Source organism: Festucalex cinctus, chromosome 9 (genome assembly GCF_051991245.1).
Source record: "Festucalex cinctus isolate MCC-2025b chromosome 9, RoL_Fcin_1.0, whole genome shotgun sequence".
NCBI lineage: Eukaryota > Metazoa > Chordata > Actinopteri > Syngnathiformes > Syngnathidae > Festucalex > Festucalex cinctus.
This window is the reverse complement of record NC_135419.1, coordinates 13,737,807-13,754,698: the sequence shown is the minus strand read 5'-3', so window position 1 is coordinate 13,754,698 and position 16,892 is coordinate 13,737,807. Positions and strand designations below refer to the sequence as shown.

Below are 16,892 nucleotides of genomic sequence, written 5' to 3'. Positions count from 1 at the left end.
AAAATTTAGTTGTGTAATAAGCATGAATACTGAACAAAAACCCACATATGCATGGGGTAAACATACAAAAAAATCCTGGGAAGGCCGGATGCAAGATTTGAACCTCAGAACTGTGAGGCTGATGCGCCAACCACTCTTTCAGCCCCTTATTCATAACGGTTTAAAAATAATAATAAAACAATAATGCTCAAAGATATTTATTTTAGCGGTACCATAAATAGCAGTATTCTTTCATATTTTTTTAGTCCACTATACAATATATAAACATTGAAAAATACAGAGCACGACAAAACTAGAAAAACGGGGCATCCACAATGTGTAACTCAAGTTCAACAAGGAATTTAAACATGTTTTATGCTCAAAATCAAGCTAAACCTCTCAGTGTAACAATTTTATTATTCTATTCAAAAGTATGCAGCATCCCGAACAAGAGCAACTTGGACGTTAATGGACCTCTTGATATGATCTAACACAATTTGCGTCCAATCTTTTGACACAATACAATACTAAGGGACACGTTAAGAGAGGATCACATCTATAGGCAGCTTTACGCTCAGCCATCAGTACAGGCAGGTTTTCTTCATAATCCTTAGGAACTCTTGCTGGTTGACTTCTCCATCGCCATCTCTGTCCGCCTCCTCAATCATTTCCTTCATAGAGAAGAATGGGAAAGATGTGTCAGTCGAGCACCAAGATAACCGAAGGGTAACATCTGCAAGCATCAATCGAATAATTGACTATTTGGGACCCGTTTGGCAAATAGCAAAAATCTGTGAGTAGTTAAAGCAATGCATCAGATTACTAAATGAAGCTCCTCATCTGACATCAACATGCAGTAGCTCCCTGTCGTAACTTCCTTCCCATGGAAACTGACCCCAAACATTTGGTTAAAAAAAAAAAAAAAAGAAACCCTTTTGAAAGCATTTTCTTACCTGCAGCTCTTCATCTGTTAGGTTTTCTCCCAGCTCCTTCGCGACTCTCTTGAGATTCTTGAAGGAGATCCTACCGGTCTCGTCGTCGTCAAACAGGCGGAAAGCTTTCAGTATCTCCTCTTTGGAATCCTTCTCGGCCTCGAAGAAAATGAAGAGCAGTTTTACTTAAAGCCTGTCATGTCCATGTGGAATGCTCACATTAAATGTCTGTGGAGTTAAGTGAGGTCTTAGAAGGTAGTGCTGACTACTGTACAAACAAATTTGATAATGAGATTTATCGCTACGTTCTAATGGTTTATATACTTACCATCTTCTGTGTCATAACACTGAGGAAATCACTAAAGGAGATCTTCCCTGTGCTGTCCTTGTCCACTTCACCAATCATCTTCTTGATCTCCTCTTTCTTGGGTTCGAAACCCAAAGCCCTCATGGCAACCTTGCACAGAGAACAATAAAACATGTTTCATAAATAAATACATAGACTTGTTACACAAATAGTGGCTTGGTGTCTTTCTTCAACTACATGAATGTACTTTAAAAAGAATATGTGATCGCTGCTTGAATAAGTACAATATAAAATTATATTCAACGTATTAAAACTACATGTAGGTAGCTAGCCACAATGAGTGAACAATGGTTTCCCTTTTGGTGTTAAAATTGAGTATAATTCAATTACTATTTATCAAGCACATTTCTCCCAGCTGTGACAGGTGTTCGAACCCTCTTTACCTTGAGTTCCTTGACATCAATGTATCCAGCACCGTCGGTGTCGAAAAGTTCAAAGGCCTCCCTGATCTCCTGCTTTTGCTCCTCTGTCAGCTCAGCTTTGGGGCTCGTCTTCTTGCGAGGGGGAGGCACCGGCCCCTGCAAGGATGGCCTCTTGGCGCACGCCTGGTGGACACGCAAACAAGACAGCGTGTATACAGTCAAATGATGTGCGGCGCACCATTACCGCGAATCATTTTTTACTCACCATCAATTATGTCAGGCTAAGCAAATCCGCTATTATCCAATTAATGTTGATGCACAGGCTTAGGAGAATCCTTTTTCTGATAAAGGGATATATTTGCAAACATCCACACACCGGGAATTTTTTTTTTTTACAATGTATGGACAGTGACGGAGAAGTAAATAAACAGAGCGCGATGTTAGCGTTCCAGAGTCATTTGTGTAACAGCAGTTTGTTGTGGAGACGTTTGCTTTGCTCAACTCATCTGCCCGGATAAAGCGAAACCATCTCAAATGGCATTAGGGGCTTGTATCGGGCCTCTTTGATATTAAAATCGAACGCTCCAGACGGGGAAAAACTGATTGGTTGTTGAAAGTCACGGGATGGAAAGAAACGACTCGATTGGACGGATAGAAGAACGAATGCAGGAACAAAATGTGCAACTAAAATACGAGAAAAGTACCAACATAATAAATCACCTCGCGTTGATGTTTATTGTTCTTATGAACGATTCAGTTGTGTCTAATAATAAAAACCTTATTTTATTCAAGTTAAAATATTTACTCGGCTCGGACTGGATGGTTCAACTGAAGGGACGAAAGACCTGTCTGATTGGTCGAAATTGTGGCGTTCTTTTACGTTTGCGGAATCTAATTGGCTAATATACGACGTCATCTAATTGCTGCCCAATCAATGTTAAGAACCAGCTCAGCTGATTCAGTCAGGTAACCGCACACATGCTACCTGTTCAAAAGTAACAAAGTGTCACGCACTTATTCATAGTTGTCCGTTTTGTTTTAAATTAGACGACATTAGACTATGGCCACGCGTGTTCGACCGGTGAGTTCCATATCATTGTTATTTTTTTCTTATAAAAGTTTGTGTGCCACTGCTTTTGAAGCGTAAACGATGACCAGACCACGTCGTGTGTCTTTCAGAGTAGTAAGCGCTGTGCGGTCATAGGGGGCTCTGGTTTCCTGGGCAGACACTTGGTGGAGAAGCTTGTGGCGCGTGGCTACACCGTGTCGGTGTTTGACATTCGCCAGAACTTCGAGATGTCCGGCGTAACCTTCCACCAGGGAGACCTCTGCGATAAACAGGTGAGGTCTACTGAGTGGTTGGTCTAGAACAAGCTACCCCCCCCAATAAACGTTTGAATCTCAGTCAAACAATAGTTAAAATGGCTATCTTTCTGTGGCTTTTTAAAAATTGCTCTCATTGTTATTTAACATTATCATCCTTTGTGTTATTTTCCTCCAGGCCCTGCTGCCAGCACTGAAGGGTGTGTCTCTGGTGTTCCACTGTGCCTCGCCATCACCCGCTAGTGACGACAGGCGACTGTTTGAGAGGGTCAACATCCAGGGTACGAGCACTGTCATTCAGGCCTGCACTGAAGTCGGAGTACAGGTGAGACGAGCTGGATAAGAGGTCACCAGTATCGGAGATGAAGGACAAGGGTTTCTACTTTTTACTTGTTGCTAGAAATTGGTGCTGACGAGTAGCGCCAGTGTGGTGTTTGAAGGCTCTGACATAAAGAATGGAAGAGAAGATTTGCCCTATGCCAAGAAGCCTATTGACTACTACACAGAGACCAAAATAAAGCAAGAGAAGGTAGGAGAGTGACATGTTTAATTTAGCTTCAACATCTTTTTCATTAGGGGCACATCCGCATTATGTGCTTTGCGTCAAAACAAACTTGGGGGGCCTTTTGGTTACTTGTACTGCTGTCCAATTTCATCAAACAGCAATTAAAAAACAAAAAAAAAAAAAAAAAAAAAAACACACTTGACAACACTCTTGTTAAAAATAGTGTCACCCTTGAGCACTTGCCTTCATTTTGTATTTGTGTGTTTGTGTCCTAGTTGGTCCTGGAGGCTTGTGACGAAGAGAAGGGTTTCCTCACCGTTGCCATCCGTCCCCATGGCATCTTCGGACCTCGGGACCCACAGCTGGTCCCCATCCTGGTAGATGCAGCTCGCAAGGGCAAGATGAAGTTCATCATTGGGTGAGTCTGAGTCGACAGATTTTTCTCATCCAAAGCAGCATCTATATATTAGGCTGAATTAATGTCTTTATAGACCTATATGAAATATTTTTCTTTTCCTGTCACTGTCATGTTTTACAACTGGATTATCGGCATAGACATCTGAAATGCTTGTAGAACTGCACCCATCTGTTTTGAAGGCTTCTGACAAAACATGAATTATTGAATATTGTCAAAAACATGCGTCACTCAGTACATGCAGAATTTTAATACAGTAACCAGGAGTCTTAGTAACATGCCGGTGATGTTATGCCAAAGATCAAGAATCATAACACACATCACTCTTGCTATTTCTTATCTTTCTGAAATTAGACTTTTTTTTTTTTTTTTTTTTTTTTTTTTTAAGTAAATACAAAATCCTACTTGCTGATTTTCCATTTAAGAGTACCATAATGCCGTGAGAAACTGTGAAATCCACGTTACATTGAAAGCATCAACGGTGAAGGAGGAGGGCGTACTGTGTTTTTATTTTCCGGGTTTTGGCTTTTGGCCTCTGTGAAGACACGCATTTTATTCAAGAGAGACTGAGGGCAGCAAGTAAAAGGACCGCTACAGCAAAGTGGACACTGTGGAGTATATTACTGCAGCAAAAGGGACAGCAGCAGGGTAAGCAATACGATATTATCAGGCTGACCATGTACTAGTAATATGTTTACATATTGATTAGGTACAGTTTTAGCTGTTGAGCTAATCCAACCTGTCAAGTAGGATAGATTTCCAGCGCACCCCCCAAATACAGATTAATGTATCACAACCTTTTGGCTTTCTTAAAATGAAAGGATACTAAAATATTTGTCCCAGTTTTGGTGTATCATGTCATGTGTTTTCCAGGGATGGCACCAACCTGGTGGATTTCACCTTTGTGGAGAACGTTGTACATGGACACATCCTGGCTGCTGAGCACCTGAGGCCCGACTCGCCCATATGTGGAAAGGTCAGTGGGAATAAATTCAAAATATGGATATCAGTGAGTCCCAACTCTACAGTATGTTGTGAGGGATCATCAGATATCCCCGGTATGTTATCCATTTTCACTTAATTGCTCCAAAAATAATTCCCTCCAAATCACATATCTGTTGTGTTGTATTGTTTATGCCACGGCACATGGTGATGAGTTCACGTTCACAATTTTAATTCCACTTTCACCCACTAGATGGTGGCACACTACTGTTTGACACTGTGAAAACAGGAAGTATTTCAAGTTCAGTCTAGTTTTTGCTAAATAAGAATTCAATATTAAATCCTCTGTAATCCTGCTCTTTATGCTTACGCTTAATTACATTTGTAAGGAAATTGACACAATAACATTATTTCAATATACTGTACATACTTTTTGTTTTATTTTTGTTTGACCGTCTGTCATGAGATATTAGTAATATATTTAAAATATTTCTTGACTCAAAAGCTGCTGTCTACCATGTTGGCTTTAACATCCTGTAATCTTTAGTTTTTTTGCTTTCGTTTTGACCAGCCTTATCATATCACCAATGATGAACCAGTTCGCTTTTGGGACTTCATGTCAGAGGTGTTGGTCGGTCTGGGATACGCCGCTCCACGCTACAACCTGCCCTACATGCTCGTGTACGTCCTGGCCCTTTTGCTTTGGCTTCTGTCTCTGGTGCTGCGCCCGCTGATGTCATTCAAACCTACCTTTACGCCAATGAGAGTGGCTCTGGCCGGAACCCACCACTACTACAGCTGTGAGCGAGCCAAGCAGGACATGGGCTACAAGCCGCTGGTTGGCCTAAAGGAGGCGATCGAACGCACGGTCCAAAGCTATCCTCATCTAAGACGGGATGCACATTAGGAGAGAATGGGCAAATGGAAACTGCCCTTGCACGTGGGGACCAATTTTCTGCCTTTCAACTGTAATGTAACATTTGTACCAGCAGATGGCAGCAGGCTCAACATCCCCCACCTTCATAATCCAAAGAGATCAAAACAAATCAGTCTAAAAATGCTGGCATTAGAAAGGTAATTATGCTGATTCAAACTGTAAGGGTGGAATAAATTAGCACGGTTTCGTACTGAGTCACGGATGTGGTTCATTGATGCATTTTGATTAGTATTATAGGAGAGATTAGCGATATAAAGAATTATTCAAGTTTGGAGGCATTTGCAAAGTACTTCATTCTCTCAGATTGTAGCAGCGTTGTGGATTTGTGGCTCCTGTTTCAAATGCAAAGTAATTTCATAAAAATTGCTGCAAGATATGTTTACATGGTTTCCAATGTAATAACCTAGCTATCTGTCCACAATAGTTACTATGACATCAAGTGTGTATTGAAATGGTTTCCTAGTCACAATTGTTGAGTTTGCTACACAGAGCACGTTTTTTTTTTTTTTTATGTCTTAAGTTCTTTGTAATTATTTACCAAGCAGATTTTCTTTCTTCTCCTTTATTGCCTATTTTCACTAATGCTCACATCCTTGCAGCCCAGCTCAGAATATCTAATTGGTGCTCTTTCCCAGAGGAGAAGAAGCTGTTGCAGAAGTTTCCCTGTAATTCAATAAAAATGAAATCAAAGGCCTTTGTCACGATGTTGTGTATGCACTCACAGGATTTTATGCTGATACGAGGTGTCCCATTTTCGGTCCAGGGCCAACGTTTGGGAAACAAAAGATTACAATTCAAACATTGGATATATTGTGTCTTGTATTTTTCTTCCCAGTTTCTGTATTTTGCGTTGCATTATATCTCCTGTTGCTTTATTTCCCGACCACAGGTGTGGTGGGAAATTATCCCATTCGACTTAATTGGTCTGAAAATGATTTATGACCCAAAAACAAAAAAAATCTTTGTCTATTTAGACTGGAGGAAATGATCTAGTTCCACTTGATTGGTCAGAAAATGATTTCCGGCAAATGAATGTATCGTTCATAAAACTAGACTAAGTGCAATTTCTGCAAAAATTGTGTGGGAATGCTGAACGCTAATACCTGAATGCTAAGCTGAATGCTTATAAAGGAAATTGAAGGATAAATTCTGTGAAAATAATTTAACTATTGATTACTACTACTACCACTAGTAGCAGTAGTATTAGTATTAATATTAATAATTGTTTAGTAACTTTGATTTGAGTGACAAATGAATACAAAAAAAGTTGAACTGGAATCTGGTGAAGGTGGGATTCAAATCCTCGCCTTCTGTTTACTTAACCAAGTGCTTCACCGAGCAGTATCGGAGAACTGGTAATGACGATCAGTTGTATGGCAGTGGGCTTGGAAAGTGGGACTCATAAAAAGTTCAATGTCAGTCCCATTGAAAATGAATGGGGAAAAGTTGATATTTAACGTTAAATTGTGTACTGTAAGTAATACAGAATCAGCCGATATATACCCCGGAAGGTGGGAATGTTTGAAGCAAGTTGAAATTTGAACGGTGTAAATCGGAAGTATTATGTGGGAGTTTTTTCTTGGCAAAAAAGTGAGGAGAATACAAATCAAAATAACATATGTGGGATGCTTTCAGCATTCCCACAATTATGCCAGAGACATCTTTCGCTAGATGGTGGAAGATAGTGTATCCATCTGTTGCCATTCATATAACAGGATAATATCTTTTTGTTCAACTTTAACATGTCCAAGTTTCACACGAAGTAAAGGTAAAATCATTTGTGATATCATGGCCAGATACTTTTCATTCTTTTTACTTCTCCAGCATTACGTCATCATGATTAAGTGCCGGAGTGGCAGCCGCCGGCCAAGGCTGTCAAACTGGTTTGTCACTTAAAGGGAAAAAAAAGGGAGACAGATCCAGCTGAGACAATACACCCGAGCATTTGCATTTGTCATCCGAGTGAAACTTTGCTCGCTTTCGCCATCTGACTGCGGACTTGTTGCATAATCACAGTCACACCCGCTTCTCTGAAAAAGATTTTCTGAGAGGATGATTGTTTTTTGAGTACTGGTAAAAAAAAAAAAAATGTCCTTTTTGTATTGTCATTCGCAGGCCTCCGTTTTCCTTTTTAAATGTATTTTTATTTTTACCTGTGCCATGTACAGGTAAAAGAGAAAAGTACTCAGTCACAGATAACAGTGTAAAAAAAAAAAGTTCAAGTACTGATTCAACTCTTGTTAGGAAGACAAAGTAAAGAAAAAAAAGTACCAGCAATGACATGCTTAAGGAAGGACATAAAAATGCTAGTAGCTAGTGAAACGGTAGCTAGCATTGACTTTTCATCAACAAAATACAATTGCTAGCTAATCAGAAAAAAAAACACCTTGCCTGTATGTGCTTTTTCAGACTACACAGAAAATCTTTGAACACCCAAAGCTTGTGGATTTTAAATAATTCTTGTTGCCTACAACATCAATAATTTTCTTAAATAAAGCCAAGAATAGCGAATGTTTTGCTTCTCTGACTCTGAACCTGTTGCATCATTGTTGTTGATGATCCAAGGTTCATCCATGTTGCTGCTGTCCCAGTTGTTATAAGACCCCGGATTTAAATCAGTCAAGCTCTCAAACATGGTTGACTATATTCTTTTTTTTTTTTCTTTTTTTTTTCCATGTAAGAGAAGTGTTAAAGTTGTTTTGGATTTTCATTCTAGTTTATTTTTATTTTGTTTTAACTTTTTTTTTTTTTTTTTAATTCAGTCAGTTTTAGATTTTAGAGCAGGTTTGTAAGTTTTTTTAAGCTTTAATTTAGTTTTTACTAGTTTTTGTATTAGTCTTAGCTTTATTTATATAAATTTGAGTGCAAGATAAATAAAATACATTTCCATGTTTGACCTTTCTTTTTCTGTACAGCCGAACAGAAATACAGAAAAAAATCTACGTAAATATTTTGTAAATAATTATGTTCAGAATACATAATCTATAATAACCTTGCGTCAGAGGGTAAGAAAAGTAAGAAGTCTATTTTGACAAAGTAAGGAGTAGAAAGCACAAATATCTTGCAAAAAGTACTCATACACAGGCACAGATACCTTGGAAAATCTATTGAAATGCAGTAACTCAGTATTTGTACTTCGTTGCTTCCCACTTCCCTAAGTGCAGTTCAAGGTACCTTGCTATCTTTAATCAGTGTTTACGTTAACGACGCTTGCTTCCTGTTCAGTGAGCACGCGAGCAATTTTCGTTCCCGCCGGAGACGTTGCTACGCATCAGCAATGTTTCTTTGTTGTCATGTCATCCTTTTCCCCACTTTGGGCCACATGCAAGGCAGCGATTTGCTCGCTCGCTCGCTCCCAAAGAACAAAGCGAATACCAAGCAACTTGGATTAGTCACAGTGGTACAAACGCAGTGCTCCACCCCACACGTCTTGCACTTCTTGACTGGCTCGGCTTGTTAGTGCTCACGCCCGTACCTGTAGCTCAAGGCACCTGTCACACACAAGAACGCACACACACCCACTTTTCAGCTGGCACGTTGAGCGGGACGCAACCCTGCTAAGAGTCTGTTTGGATAATAAAGTGAGACCAGGTGGGTACTGTCATTTTCTGGGTACTTGTTGTTTTAGGGTGAGTGATTAAAGTCATCTGTGATTCTGCGCAAATGGTTTTTAGTCAGCGTTTGCCATCTTAGTTTTCTAGTCATTTCCTTGCCACAGCCGATGAAGTTGTCTGTCCAGTTCCTTGCGCCTCTTAAAGACTTCATTAATCATTGATGATTTTATGCAGATAGGTGTCTTAAACCTTGGACAAATATGTATGTTGATGCCCGTGCATTTTTACATGCGCTAATTATTATGGTAATAATAATCTCATCAAATATTGAGGGAGTGAATTCCAGCTGTGGGAGTTTGTCATGTTTTATTTGCTCAAGGAATTTCACCCTAAGCGTTTGTTCGTCCATTTTCTTGATAAAGACATTCACAAGTCTTTTTTTATTTATTTTTTATTTTTTTAGATGTCTTAAAAAATGTAATATTGACTGTAAATGAGTTCAAGCAGTGAGATATGTTTCAGATATGAAAATGCACAACACATATTCTGTTGGCATTTTTTTTTCCTCTCAAGATGACTCTTTGTGATATTGTGTCAATAGCGTTTTTTTTGTGGGTTTTTTTCTTTTTGGGAAGTGGAAAGACAGGCTTTTCTACATGTCTAAAGGATGAGAAATGAATTCCTCTCAGAGCATATGTTCTATTTTTTTTTTTTTTTTTTTTTTGGGAGGGAACAAAGCGTGGGAAGGCCGATTCCTATCAAAACAGCCATTCGTTGGTTAATCTGTCGTTTGTGCCCGCCCTTTTCTGAATGTGTCATATGCATTTTTTTCAGGTGGCCTGATAAGAACCAGTGAAGCAGCAGCAAGAGAAAAATCAAAGCATGTCCACTGGTGAGTAGGAAGAAAGTGTTTCGCCCAATAATGGGCCATCACAGACACAGGGTGTGCCTCAGACTGGAAATGTTATTGTATGATTGATTGTATGCAAAGGAAATATGCATTCTTACATTACATGCATTACATAATGCAGCCTAGAAGGTAAAATACTTTAAGGTTTTTCTACACTCTTTTTGGGTTAAAAAGTAACCAACCCACTTTTTTGAGTTATCCATTTGACCCAACTTTTTAGGTTACCGGTATTAATTTCATCCAGTACGTTTGGTTAAATGAATAACCCACAAAACAACCCCAAAAATTATGTTGTTTTGCACAAACACCCCCAAAATTGGATTGTTTTGTGAGTTTCTTCTTCACAACTTTTTGGGTTAGTCATTTAACCCAAAAACTTGGGTCAGATGAATAACCCACAAAACAACTCAAAAGATTGTGTTGTTTTGCACAAAAGTGCCCAATATCTGGTTGTTCCGGGTTGTTTCTTTTGGGTTATCTATTAACCCGAAAATTTGGGTGACATAAATAACCCAAGCATGTTTTCGACAAAGCAAGTCGACATTAGTTTTTCTGTGTGTGGGTGAAAACCCAACTTTTGGGACCAAAAAATGTTGGGTTAAATAAATAACCCAAAGAAGGTTAGTGTTTGATCCCTTTTTGACCCAATTTGGATTATTTTTGACCCAACTGTTTTTAGAATGTAAAGTATTCAAAATGGACCTGAAAGCAGGACCAATTAAGTCAAGCGAGTACAGAGGGCCTTCGCTCAGACCCATTACCACCTCGAGGTGTCCATCAGGGTTCTGTACTTGGTCCAACACTTTTCAAGTCGAGTTGATTTTTATAGCCGTTAATCACAAAAGAACCTCAATGGGCGTCATACTCCCGCAGTTGACAATTATTAATGACATCCCCTGAATTTAACCCCCACACTTCTAAACATTTGCATCAACAATATAATTCATGCTATTCCCAATAGCAGTATTGGTCACCTTATGTACTTTTATGCCAACGACACAATCATTGATACATCTGCCTCCTTCCTCCACCCTGTCTCTGCCACCGACAGGTTTTACTTAACATTCAAAACACACTTCCCAGCCTATAGTTATCACTGAACGTAAGAAAAACTAAATGTGTGACCTTCAATGGAATCCTGCCTCAAATCCCCCCAGCAATATTTTGTTATGGTTCTGCTGTTCAATTCGTCACTTGCTGCAAATAACTGGGACTCAGGCTTGAAGGTTCACTTATATTTGAAACATCATCCCTCTTCTCTCTAAAGTTAGAACCAAATTAGGTTCCCTTTCCCTTTAGGTTCCGTTAGTCCTATTGAACAGATTTTTTTTAAAAGTGCTTCTCGTTAAAATGACTCTCCTTAACCCCACCACAAACAGAGCATTGCGGCAGAAACTGACTGAGATCTGGCACAATGTGCATTTCTTGGCCACTAGCCTTCATGACTTACAAAAAAAAAAAAATGTACATGTTAAAAATGACAACCAAGGGCATCTAGTAGCCTTGTGGTGAGCACATCAGCCACCACTTATTCAGTTTGCTATTTCTCCTGGTACTTGCACGTATTTTCTCCCATTACTTTGACATTCTCTCACCTGCCAAAAACAAAACTTGTGTTCTGCGGTTGGATCCCAAAGCACAGACACAAATGAGATTTTAACTATGTATTCACATCGAGAGGCGTGGAACAAACTTGACTAGACGAGAAACAACGAGAGTTGCACAGAACAGAATTGGCTAGACATGTGGATAACTTGACTGACATGCAATTATCTGATTGGCTGTTGACCAGATAAAGAGATTAACTCATACACTGCCAGCCATTTTAGAAAATTTCAAAATTTTCAATAACAACGCGATATTACGTTCAATAATTATATATGAACCGAATCTACCAAATGACAGAATAGACTCCTTACTTTTTGCCTCGTCCCATTCTTTTATAATTGATAGCAGAAAAATGTAGGTTGCGCAAAATACACCCATTCATGCTTGGACTCTGAAACTGTGTTTATTTCATATAAAGTGCGGCAATGATGTCATCTACCGGTGGTTGGGCATCAGTAAAGTTGTTTCCAAGTTTCACATTTACAGTGGCGCATAATCAGATTCTCCCGCATTATCCCCACTCTAAAAAATATATAAGGCAGTGAATGAGTTAAAGATTCTTGACATCACATAGCTCCTGACATTACATAGCATCACATAGACCAGTTGAAACTAGATGACAGATACATCAGTTCAAAACAGACACTTGACCTCACGGTCATGACCCAAACATAACCCTTGCATGACCCAAACTTAATCCTGGCATGACCCATTCATGACAAAAGCATGCATGTTAAGTTCATTGACGTCTCCTGCTATCGGCTGACGACCTGTCTAAGCTTTACTCATCAACACAAATAATTTTATTTGGAAAAAAAATGCACTCAAAACCACATCATAGTGAGGTGTTTCTCATTGGGAAAACAAAATAACAAATAATACTAAGTCCTTTATTTCCTATTCAGAGGGGGAAAAAGCAACTGTGCTCCGTACCACCAAAGTCAGGACCAAGCTGAAGGGTGACTTCAGTTGGATGAACCGCAACAGTGAAGCTGAGGATCAGCCCGCAGAAGAGAAGCCATGGTAAGATCCCCCGGGCCCACCTCTCACTCCGTCAACTTAACGGATTGAAACAAATCATTGTCTGTTCATGCAGGTTGGCAGAAATAAGGGCCCGGCGTCAGAATGGAGCAGAAGCCAGTCCCGTGTCTTCACCCACTTCCACCGCACCACCCGCACCACGCAAGTCAAGCAGTGAAAAGTAAATGACTTGTCATCATCATTTGGAAAACACGACAGGATTTGTGCTGATATCAAGTGTGTGTTTTGAACTTAGGTCACCAACCTCTGGATTCGCGATCAAGTAAGTAAAACACGGCTGCAAATACAATATGGTGGAACTAATGAACAATGGATGAAGGGATGGTCTTTTTTTTTTTTTACCCACAATTTTTATTCTTCGTCCAGAGGTGTTTTCAACAAGCCTGCATCATCTTCTACCAGTACCTCCAATGGCATTAGGTAACAGCTCTGATTCATACACTTACTGGCCACAGCATTAGGTGCACCAGGCACAATCTAATAACATCAAATAGTAGAGTTGAAAAAGAAGACAAATTAAAAGTCTTGCCTTAAATATTGAGTGCTTGTGCGCGACGGACTTAATCTTGTAGACAGACCCGATAGCTGGCGGCTCTGCTTTTCATTCTGCTTTTAGAGGAGTGAACTGGAAACAGAGTGCTCTTAGTTGACTTGTAAGGCAAAGCTTTTGGACCTACCAGAGGGACGTTACAGACTGGCTGGAGAAACCAGTTCATAGAAATCATTTAACCGAGTCAGGCTACAACAGATTGTGCTCATTTTTCCCTTATCAGCTAGTTCTAGCTATTTTTTTGTTTTTGTTGTTTGACTAGATGCTCGATAAGACAAGTGTTCAAATGTAGCCTCACGAACATCCCCACAGAGAACAATGGCCACGAAGGACGCATAACTACCTTCAACTCAAGCTAATCTAGCATTAGCACTGTAAACTAGCTGAATTAACCACAGCTGCTACGTTGGTAGCATGAGTTATTTGTAATGGTGTATTACTATAAAACCAAATGTAATGGTCTGAAATTTTTTATTTTAGTATGTACAATCCATTCAAGGTCAGATAGTGTTAATAACTTACTTGTCGAGTGGAAATGTTGCTAATTCCACGTCACTGCTGAATCTTCATCCCTTTGTCTGCTTGTTTTTTCATGTTGTGTTGTGTTTTGGCAGCGAGACATCGAAAGTCACCAAAAAACAATCCGAGAGCTACAAGAAAATGTAAGCTCACTAAGCAGTTGTATGGACTTTAAACAAGCGCGAATATGTTATTGTGAGATGTGTGCGTGTGTGTGGCCCTTAGCACTCACCACACGGGGAAGCCCACTACTGAGAATGTGGACAGCAAGATTAGCAGTGAGGAGCAGTTGAAACGGTAGGACACGCTGTCCAATTTAAACTTTACCTGCTGAGAGATTGCATTAACGCCACGTTGGCTCTTTTTTTCCAGCACGGCAGCAGCCAGCAAAGTCCTGAACAAATCCGCAGCCAAAGAACGGTCTTATGTGCTCTCTGCCGCTAAGAAATTTGAGTATGTCTTGACTTTCTGCAGCTTTGGCAAAGAAGCTCTTGCATGTTCTGCTCTTATAAGATATTTCTATGTATTTCCCAAAAAATACACAGGTCTCAAGCAGCTGAAAATTCCAAAGAATCACCATCATTTGTGGCTAAAAGGTATATAGTATTCTAAAGTATCAGATATATAACTTTTGGAGTGATGACTACACTGATTAGCATACCGTAGCTGTCCTCGGATATCTTGCAAATATATGGAGCAATCTTATTGGAAGTGATACCGAACACAAAAACAGCAAATTTTCCATAAAGGTTCACAATTAAAATTTAAAATACTGGTAGGTGATTTCACTACTGCTGAACCACTAGTATTGGGAGCTTCACTGTATATTTTTCCAATTAAAACAAAAAACTCCAAATGAGGCCACCTTTTAGCAATTCATCTTTGGAGGTTCCACTGTAGGTTTTTTTTTTTTTTTTTTAAATAGCACAATAACATGAGTGTGCACTATTAAAACTGCTAGGTCACTAATAACCCAATATTGGTCATAAATTAGATCAATCCACTACTTGGGTAAATTTGACCCAACTTGTTTTGTCCAAAACAACCCAATTTTTTGTGTTCAAAAAACAACAAAACTTAACCCATTTTTTTGTGTTTAAACAAAAGCAACAACAAAACTTTGGTTAAAAACAACCCAATTTTTTTGTGGTTAACGACCAACAACAACAAAACTCAACCCATTTTTTTTGGCCTTTTAACAACAACAACAACAAAACTTGATAGCAGGTCGGTCCAATTTTTGACCAACATTGGGTTATTTTTGACCCAGCATTTTTAAGAGAAGGTGCATTATCAAATGTTAATGTTTAACCACATGCAGGGCTGGACTGGCACAAAAAAAAATGGCCCTGGCATTTTGACTTAGGCCCACTGGCCTGGCCCAGCCCGACTCCTACCTACTTGTAGCAGGTAGTTCTGCCACTGATGTTTATTGATAATGTTTCAGTTTGCGATTTATATTCGAACTGGATTACTGGACTCTAGTCCCTCTAAATTCCAGGCCAGTCTCTTGAGGTAAATGTAGAAAAATAATAATTAAAAAGCACTGCATCGGCCCAAAAAGAACCCGGCCTACCGGGCATCTGCCCTGTATGCCAGATGGCCAGTCCGGCCCTGCCCACATGTGTGTGTGTGTGTGTGCTCCAAATGTGCAGGGTGGAGATTGCAGATGATGCCCCTGTAAGGGTCGAGCTCCCCTTCCCTGTCGTCCCCATCGAATCTGTCACACCTGTGCCAGAACCACCCAAGACACAAAACCTGTAAATCCTCAGCCAAGTTTCTCGAAGCAGTCGTCCCTTCCTGTCAATTTGTCTCATTGCCCGTCTTATGTTAACAGCGTCGCCTCGAGTGTCAAAACATCCGTCGTCACCGTTAATGAGCCTCCAAAGGTGGAGGTGCTCCCCCCTACACCCGCGAAAGAAGACCTCTCTCCGCTGCAGGCTATGAGCAGGGACCCCTTTGAAGACATGAACCAGGATGACACCAAGATGGCGGCGGCGCTCCCTGAACTCATTGCCGATTATCTTCACGTCGTTTCCACCCATTCGGAGCGTGACGATTTGGGAGCTGCTGACACCCATCTCGTCACCATCAGTGAGGAACCAGAACCTTTGGAAAACTCAAGGTTGGGAATCGAAGTTTAATCATTGTGTCAAAATGTGATCATCATAATAAAGAGGACTTTTTATATACCGATTCGATCGAATTGAAAAACTGAAATTTTAACTAAGATATAATTTCTTAAATTTAACCTAAATTTTCTTATTTTACTTTGACAAGTTATTTTTACTTAAAATGAAATTGTCAGACATGATCATTGTTATAATTTTTCGATACTTTTTTACTTAATTATCTTATTTGATCAAGCAGTTTTAGCCTTGAGTGTTAAAAGCCAGTTTTAAGTACCATGAGGCTTAAAACAAGCATTTTCCACATTTTAAGATGACAACTAACCAACATCAAAGGCCCTGAACTGGGGTTTCATAAGATGAATTTTCTCATTTTAAGATGTTGCATAATATAGAAATAAGATAAATGGAAAAATCACAAGTATGAAAACAATCAGACAAAAGTGCGCGTTTGATTTCGTTATATTTACGAAGCTCATTTTACGTTTTTTCCAATATGACGACATCTACATTCAGTGGTCTTGTGGTAGAGTGCCTTGTGGGTTCAATCCCGGCCTGGGTCAACTCAACTCAACTTTATTTATATAGCACCAAATAAAAAATGTGACCTGTTACTTCCCTGGTTGACACTCAGGCAAAGTTATCCAAGAGTAAAAAAATACACATGTATTTTAAGAAAATAGTTCTATTTATTACAGCTTGGAAAAAGTCTATCACTTTTTTGTATAAAAATGCTATTTTCAAGACGCTATGGTTGATATGGGAATAGTATTATTTTCTTATTTTTCTAAATCTTAAAGGTAAATTTAAGTACACTTT

The 16,892-nt window shown here is 39.5% G+C and overlaps 3 protein-coding genes across 10 annotated transcripts in view; 2 read left to right on the top strand and 1 right to left on the bottom strand.

The window, feature by feature from the left end:
* Positions 1 to 181: 181 nt before the first annotated feature.
* Positions 182 to 2,141, bottom strand: cetn2 (centrin, EF-hand protein, 2). Its single transcript, XM_077531378.1, has 5 exons — positions 1,906 to 2,141; positions 1,662 to 1,823; positions 1,240 to 1,368; positions 933 to 1,070; positions 182 to 650 (listed from the first exon to the last, which is right to left on the bottom strand). The coding sequence occupies exons 1-5, from the start codon at positions 1,906 to 1,908 to the stop codon at positions 561 to 563; spliced, it is 522 nt and encodes a 173-aa protein (XP_077387504.1). The 5' UTR covers positions 1,909 to 2,141; the 3' UTR covers positions 182 to 560.
* A 432-nt stretch (positions 2,142 to 2,573) lies between these two features.
* nsdhl (NAD(P) dependent 3-beta-hydroxysteroid dehydrogenase NSDHL) lies at positions 2,574 to 6,452 on the top strand. 2 transcript variants are annotated; one of them, XM_077531373.1, is made up of 7 exons: positions 2,574 to 2,721; positions 2,820 to 2,981; positions 3,142 to 3,288; positions 3,364 to 3,492; positions 3,744 to 3,886; positions 4,757 to 4,859; positions 5,397 to 6,452. In XM_077531373.1, exons 1-7 carry the CDS (start codon positions 2,701 to 2,703, stop codon positions 5,730 to 5,732), a joined length of 1,041 nt encoding a protein of 346 aa, XP_077387499.1. In that variant the 5' UTR covers positions 2,574 to 2,700; the 3' UTR covers positions 5,733 to 6,452. The 2 variants fall into 2 exon arrangements, with proteins under 2 accessions (XP_077387499.1, XP_077387500.1); XM_077531374.1 differs by lacking the exon at positions 3,364 to 3,492.
* Positions 6,453 to 9,109: 2,657 nt separating this feature from the next.
* The window catches only part of znf185 (zinc finger protein 185 with LIM domain), a 26,575-nt gene continuing 18,792 nt past the window's right edge, over positions 9,110 to 16,892 (top strand). For 2 of the 7 annotated variants that reach the window (XM_077531199.1, XM_077531197.1), the window contains exons 1-12: positions 9,112 to 9,353; positions 10,151 to 10,208; positions 12,740 to 12,857; positions 12,931 to 13,035; positions 13,111 to 13,137; positions 13,242 to 13,295; positions 14,040 to 14,087; positions 14,170 to 14,241; positions 14,317 to 14,397; positions 14,490 to 14,540; positions 15,600 to 15,704; positions 15,782 to 16,069. In XM_077531199.1, coding sequence (XP_077387325.1) covers positions 10,199 to 10,208; positions 12,740 to 12,857; positions 12,931 to 13,035; positions 13,111 to 13,137; positions 13,242 to 13,295; positions 14,040 to 14,087; positions 14,170 to 14,241; positions 14,317 to 14,397; positions 14,490 to 14,540; positions 15,600 to 15,704; positions 15,782 to 16,069 — 959 coding nt within the window. In that variant the 5' untranslated portion in view covers positions 9,112 to 9,353; positions 10,151 to 10,198. Of the gene's footprint in view, positions 9,354 to 10,150; positions 10,209 to 12,739; positions 12,858 to 12,930; positions 13,036 to 13,110; positions 13,138 to 13,241; positions 13,296 to 14,039; positions 14,088 to 14,169; positions 14,242 to 14,316; positions 14,398 to 14,489; positions 14,541 to 15,599; positions 15,705 to 15,781; positions 16,070 to 16,892 lie in introns of all 7 variants that reach the window. The other 5 variants (XM_077531201.1, XM_077531200.1, XM_077531196.1 and 2 more) reach the window with 5 other exon arrangements.

Excerpts from the sequence above, each read along its gene's own strand:
- cetn2 (XM_077531378.1), bottom strand. Across the intron at positions 1,071-1,239 it reads GTGTTATGACACAGAAGATG|GCCGAGAAGGATTCCAAAGA; the intron begins GTAAGTATATAA and ends ATTTTCTTCGAG. Across the intron at positions 651-932 it reads TAACAGATGAAGAGCTGCAG|GAAATGATTGAGGAGGCGGA; the intron begins GTAAGAAAATGC and ends TTCTCTATGAAG.
- nsdhl (XM_077531373.1), top strand. The coding sequence starts at position 2,701 with ATGGCCACGCGTGTTCGACCG. Across the intron at positions 2,982-3,141 it reads GAGACCTCTGCGATAAACAG|GCCCTGCTGCCAGCACTGAA; the intron begins GTGAGGTCTACT and ends ATTTTCCTCCAG. Across the intron at positions 3,289-3,363 it reads GCACTGAAGTCGGAGTACAG|AAATTGGTGCTGACGAGTAG; the intron begins GTGAGACGAGCT and ends ACTTGTTGCTAG.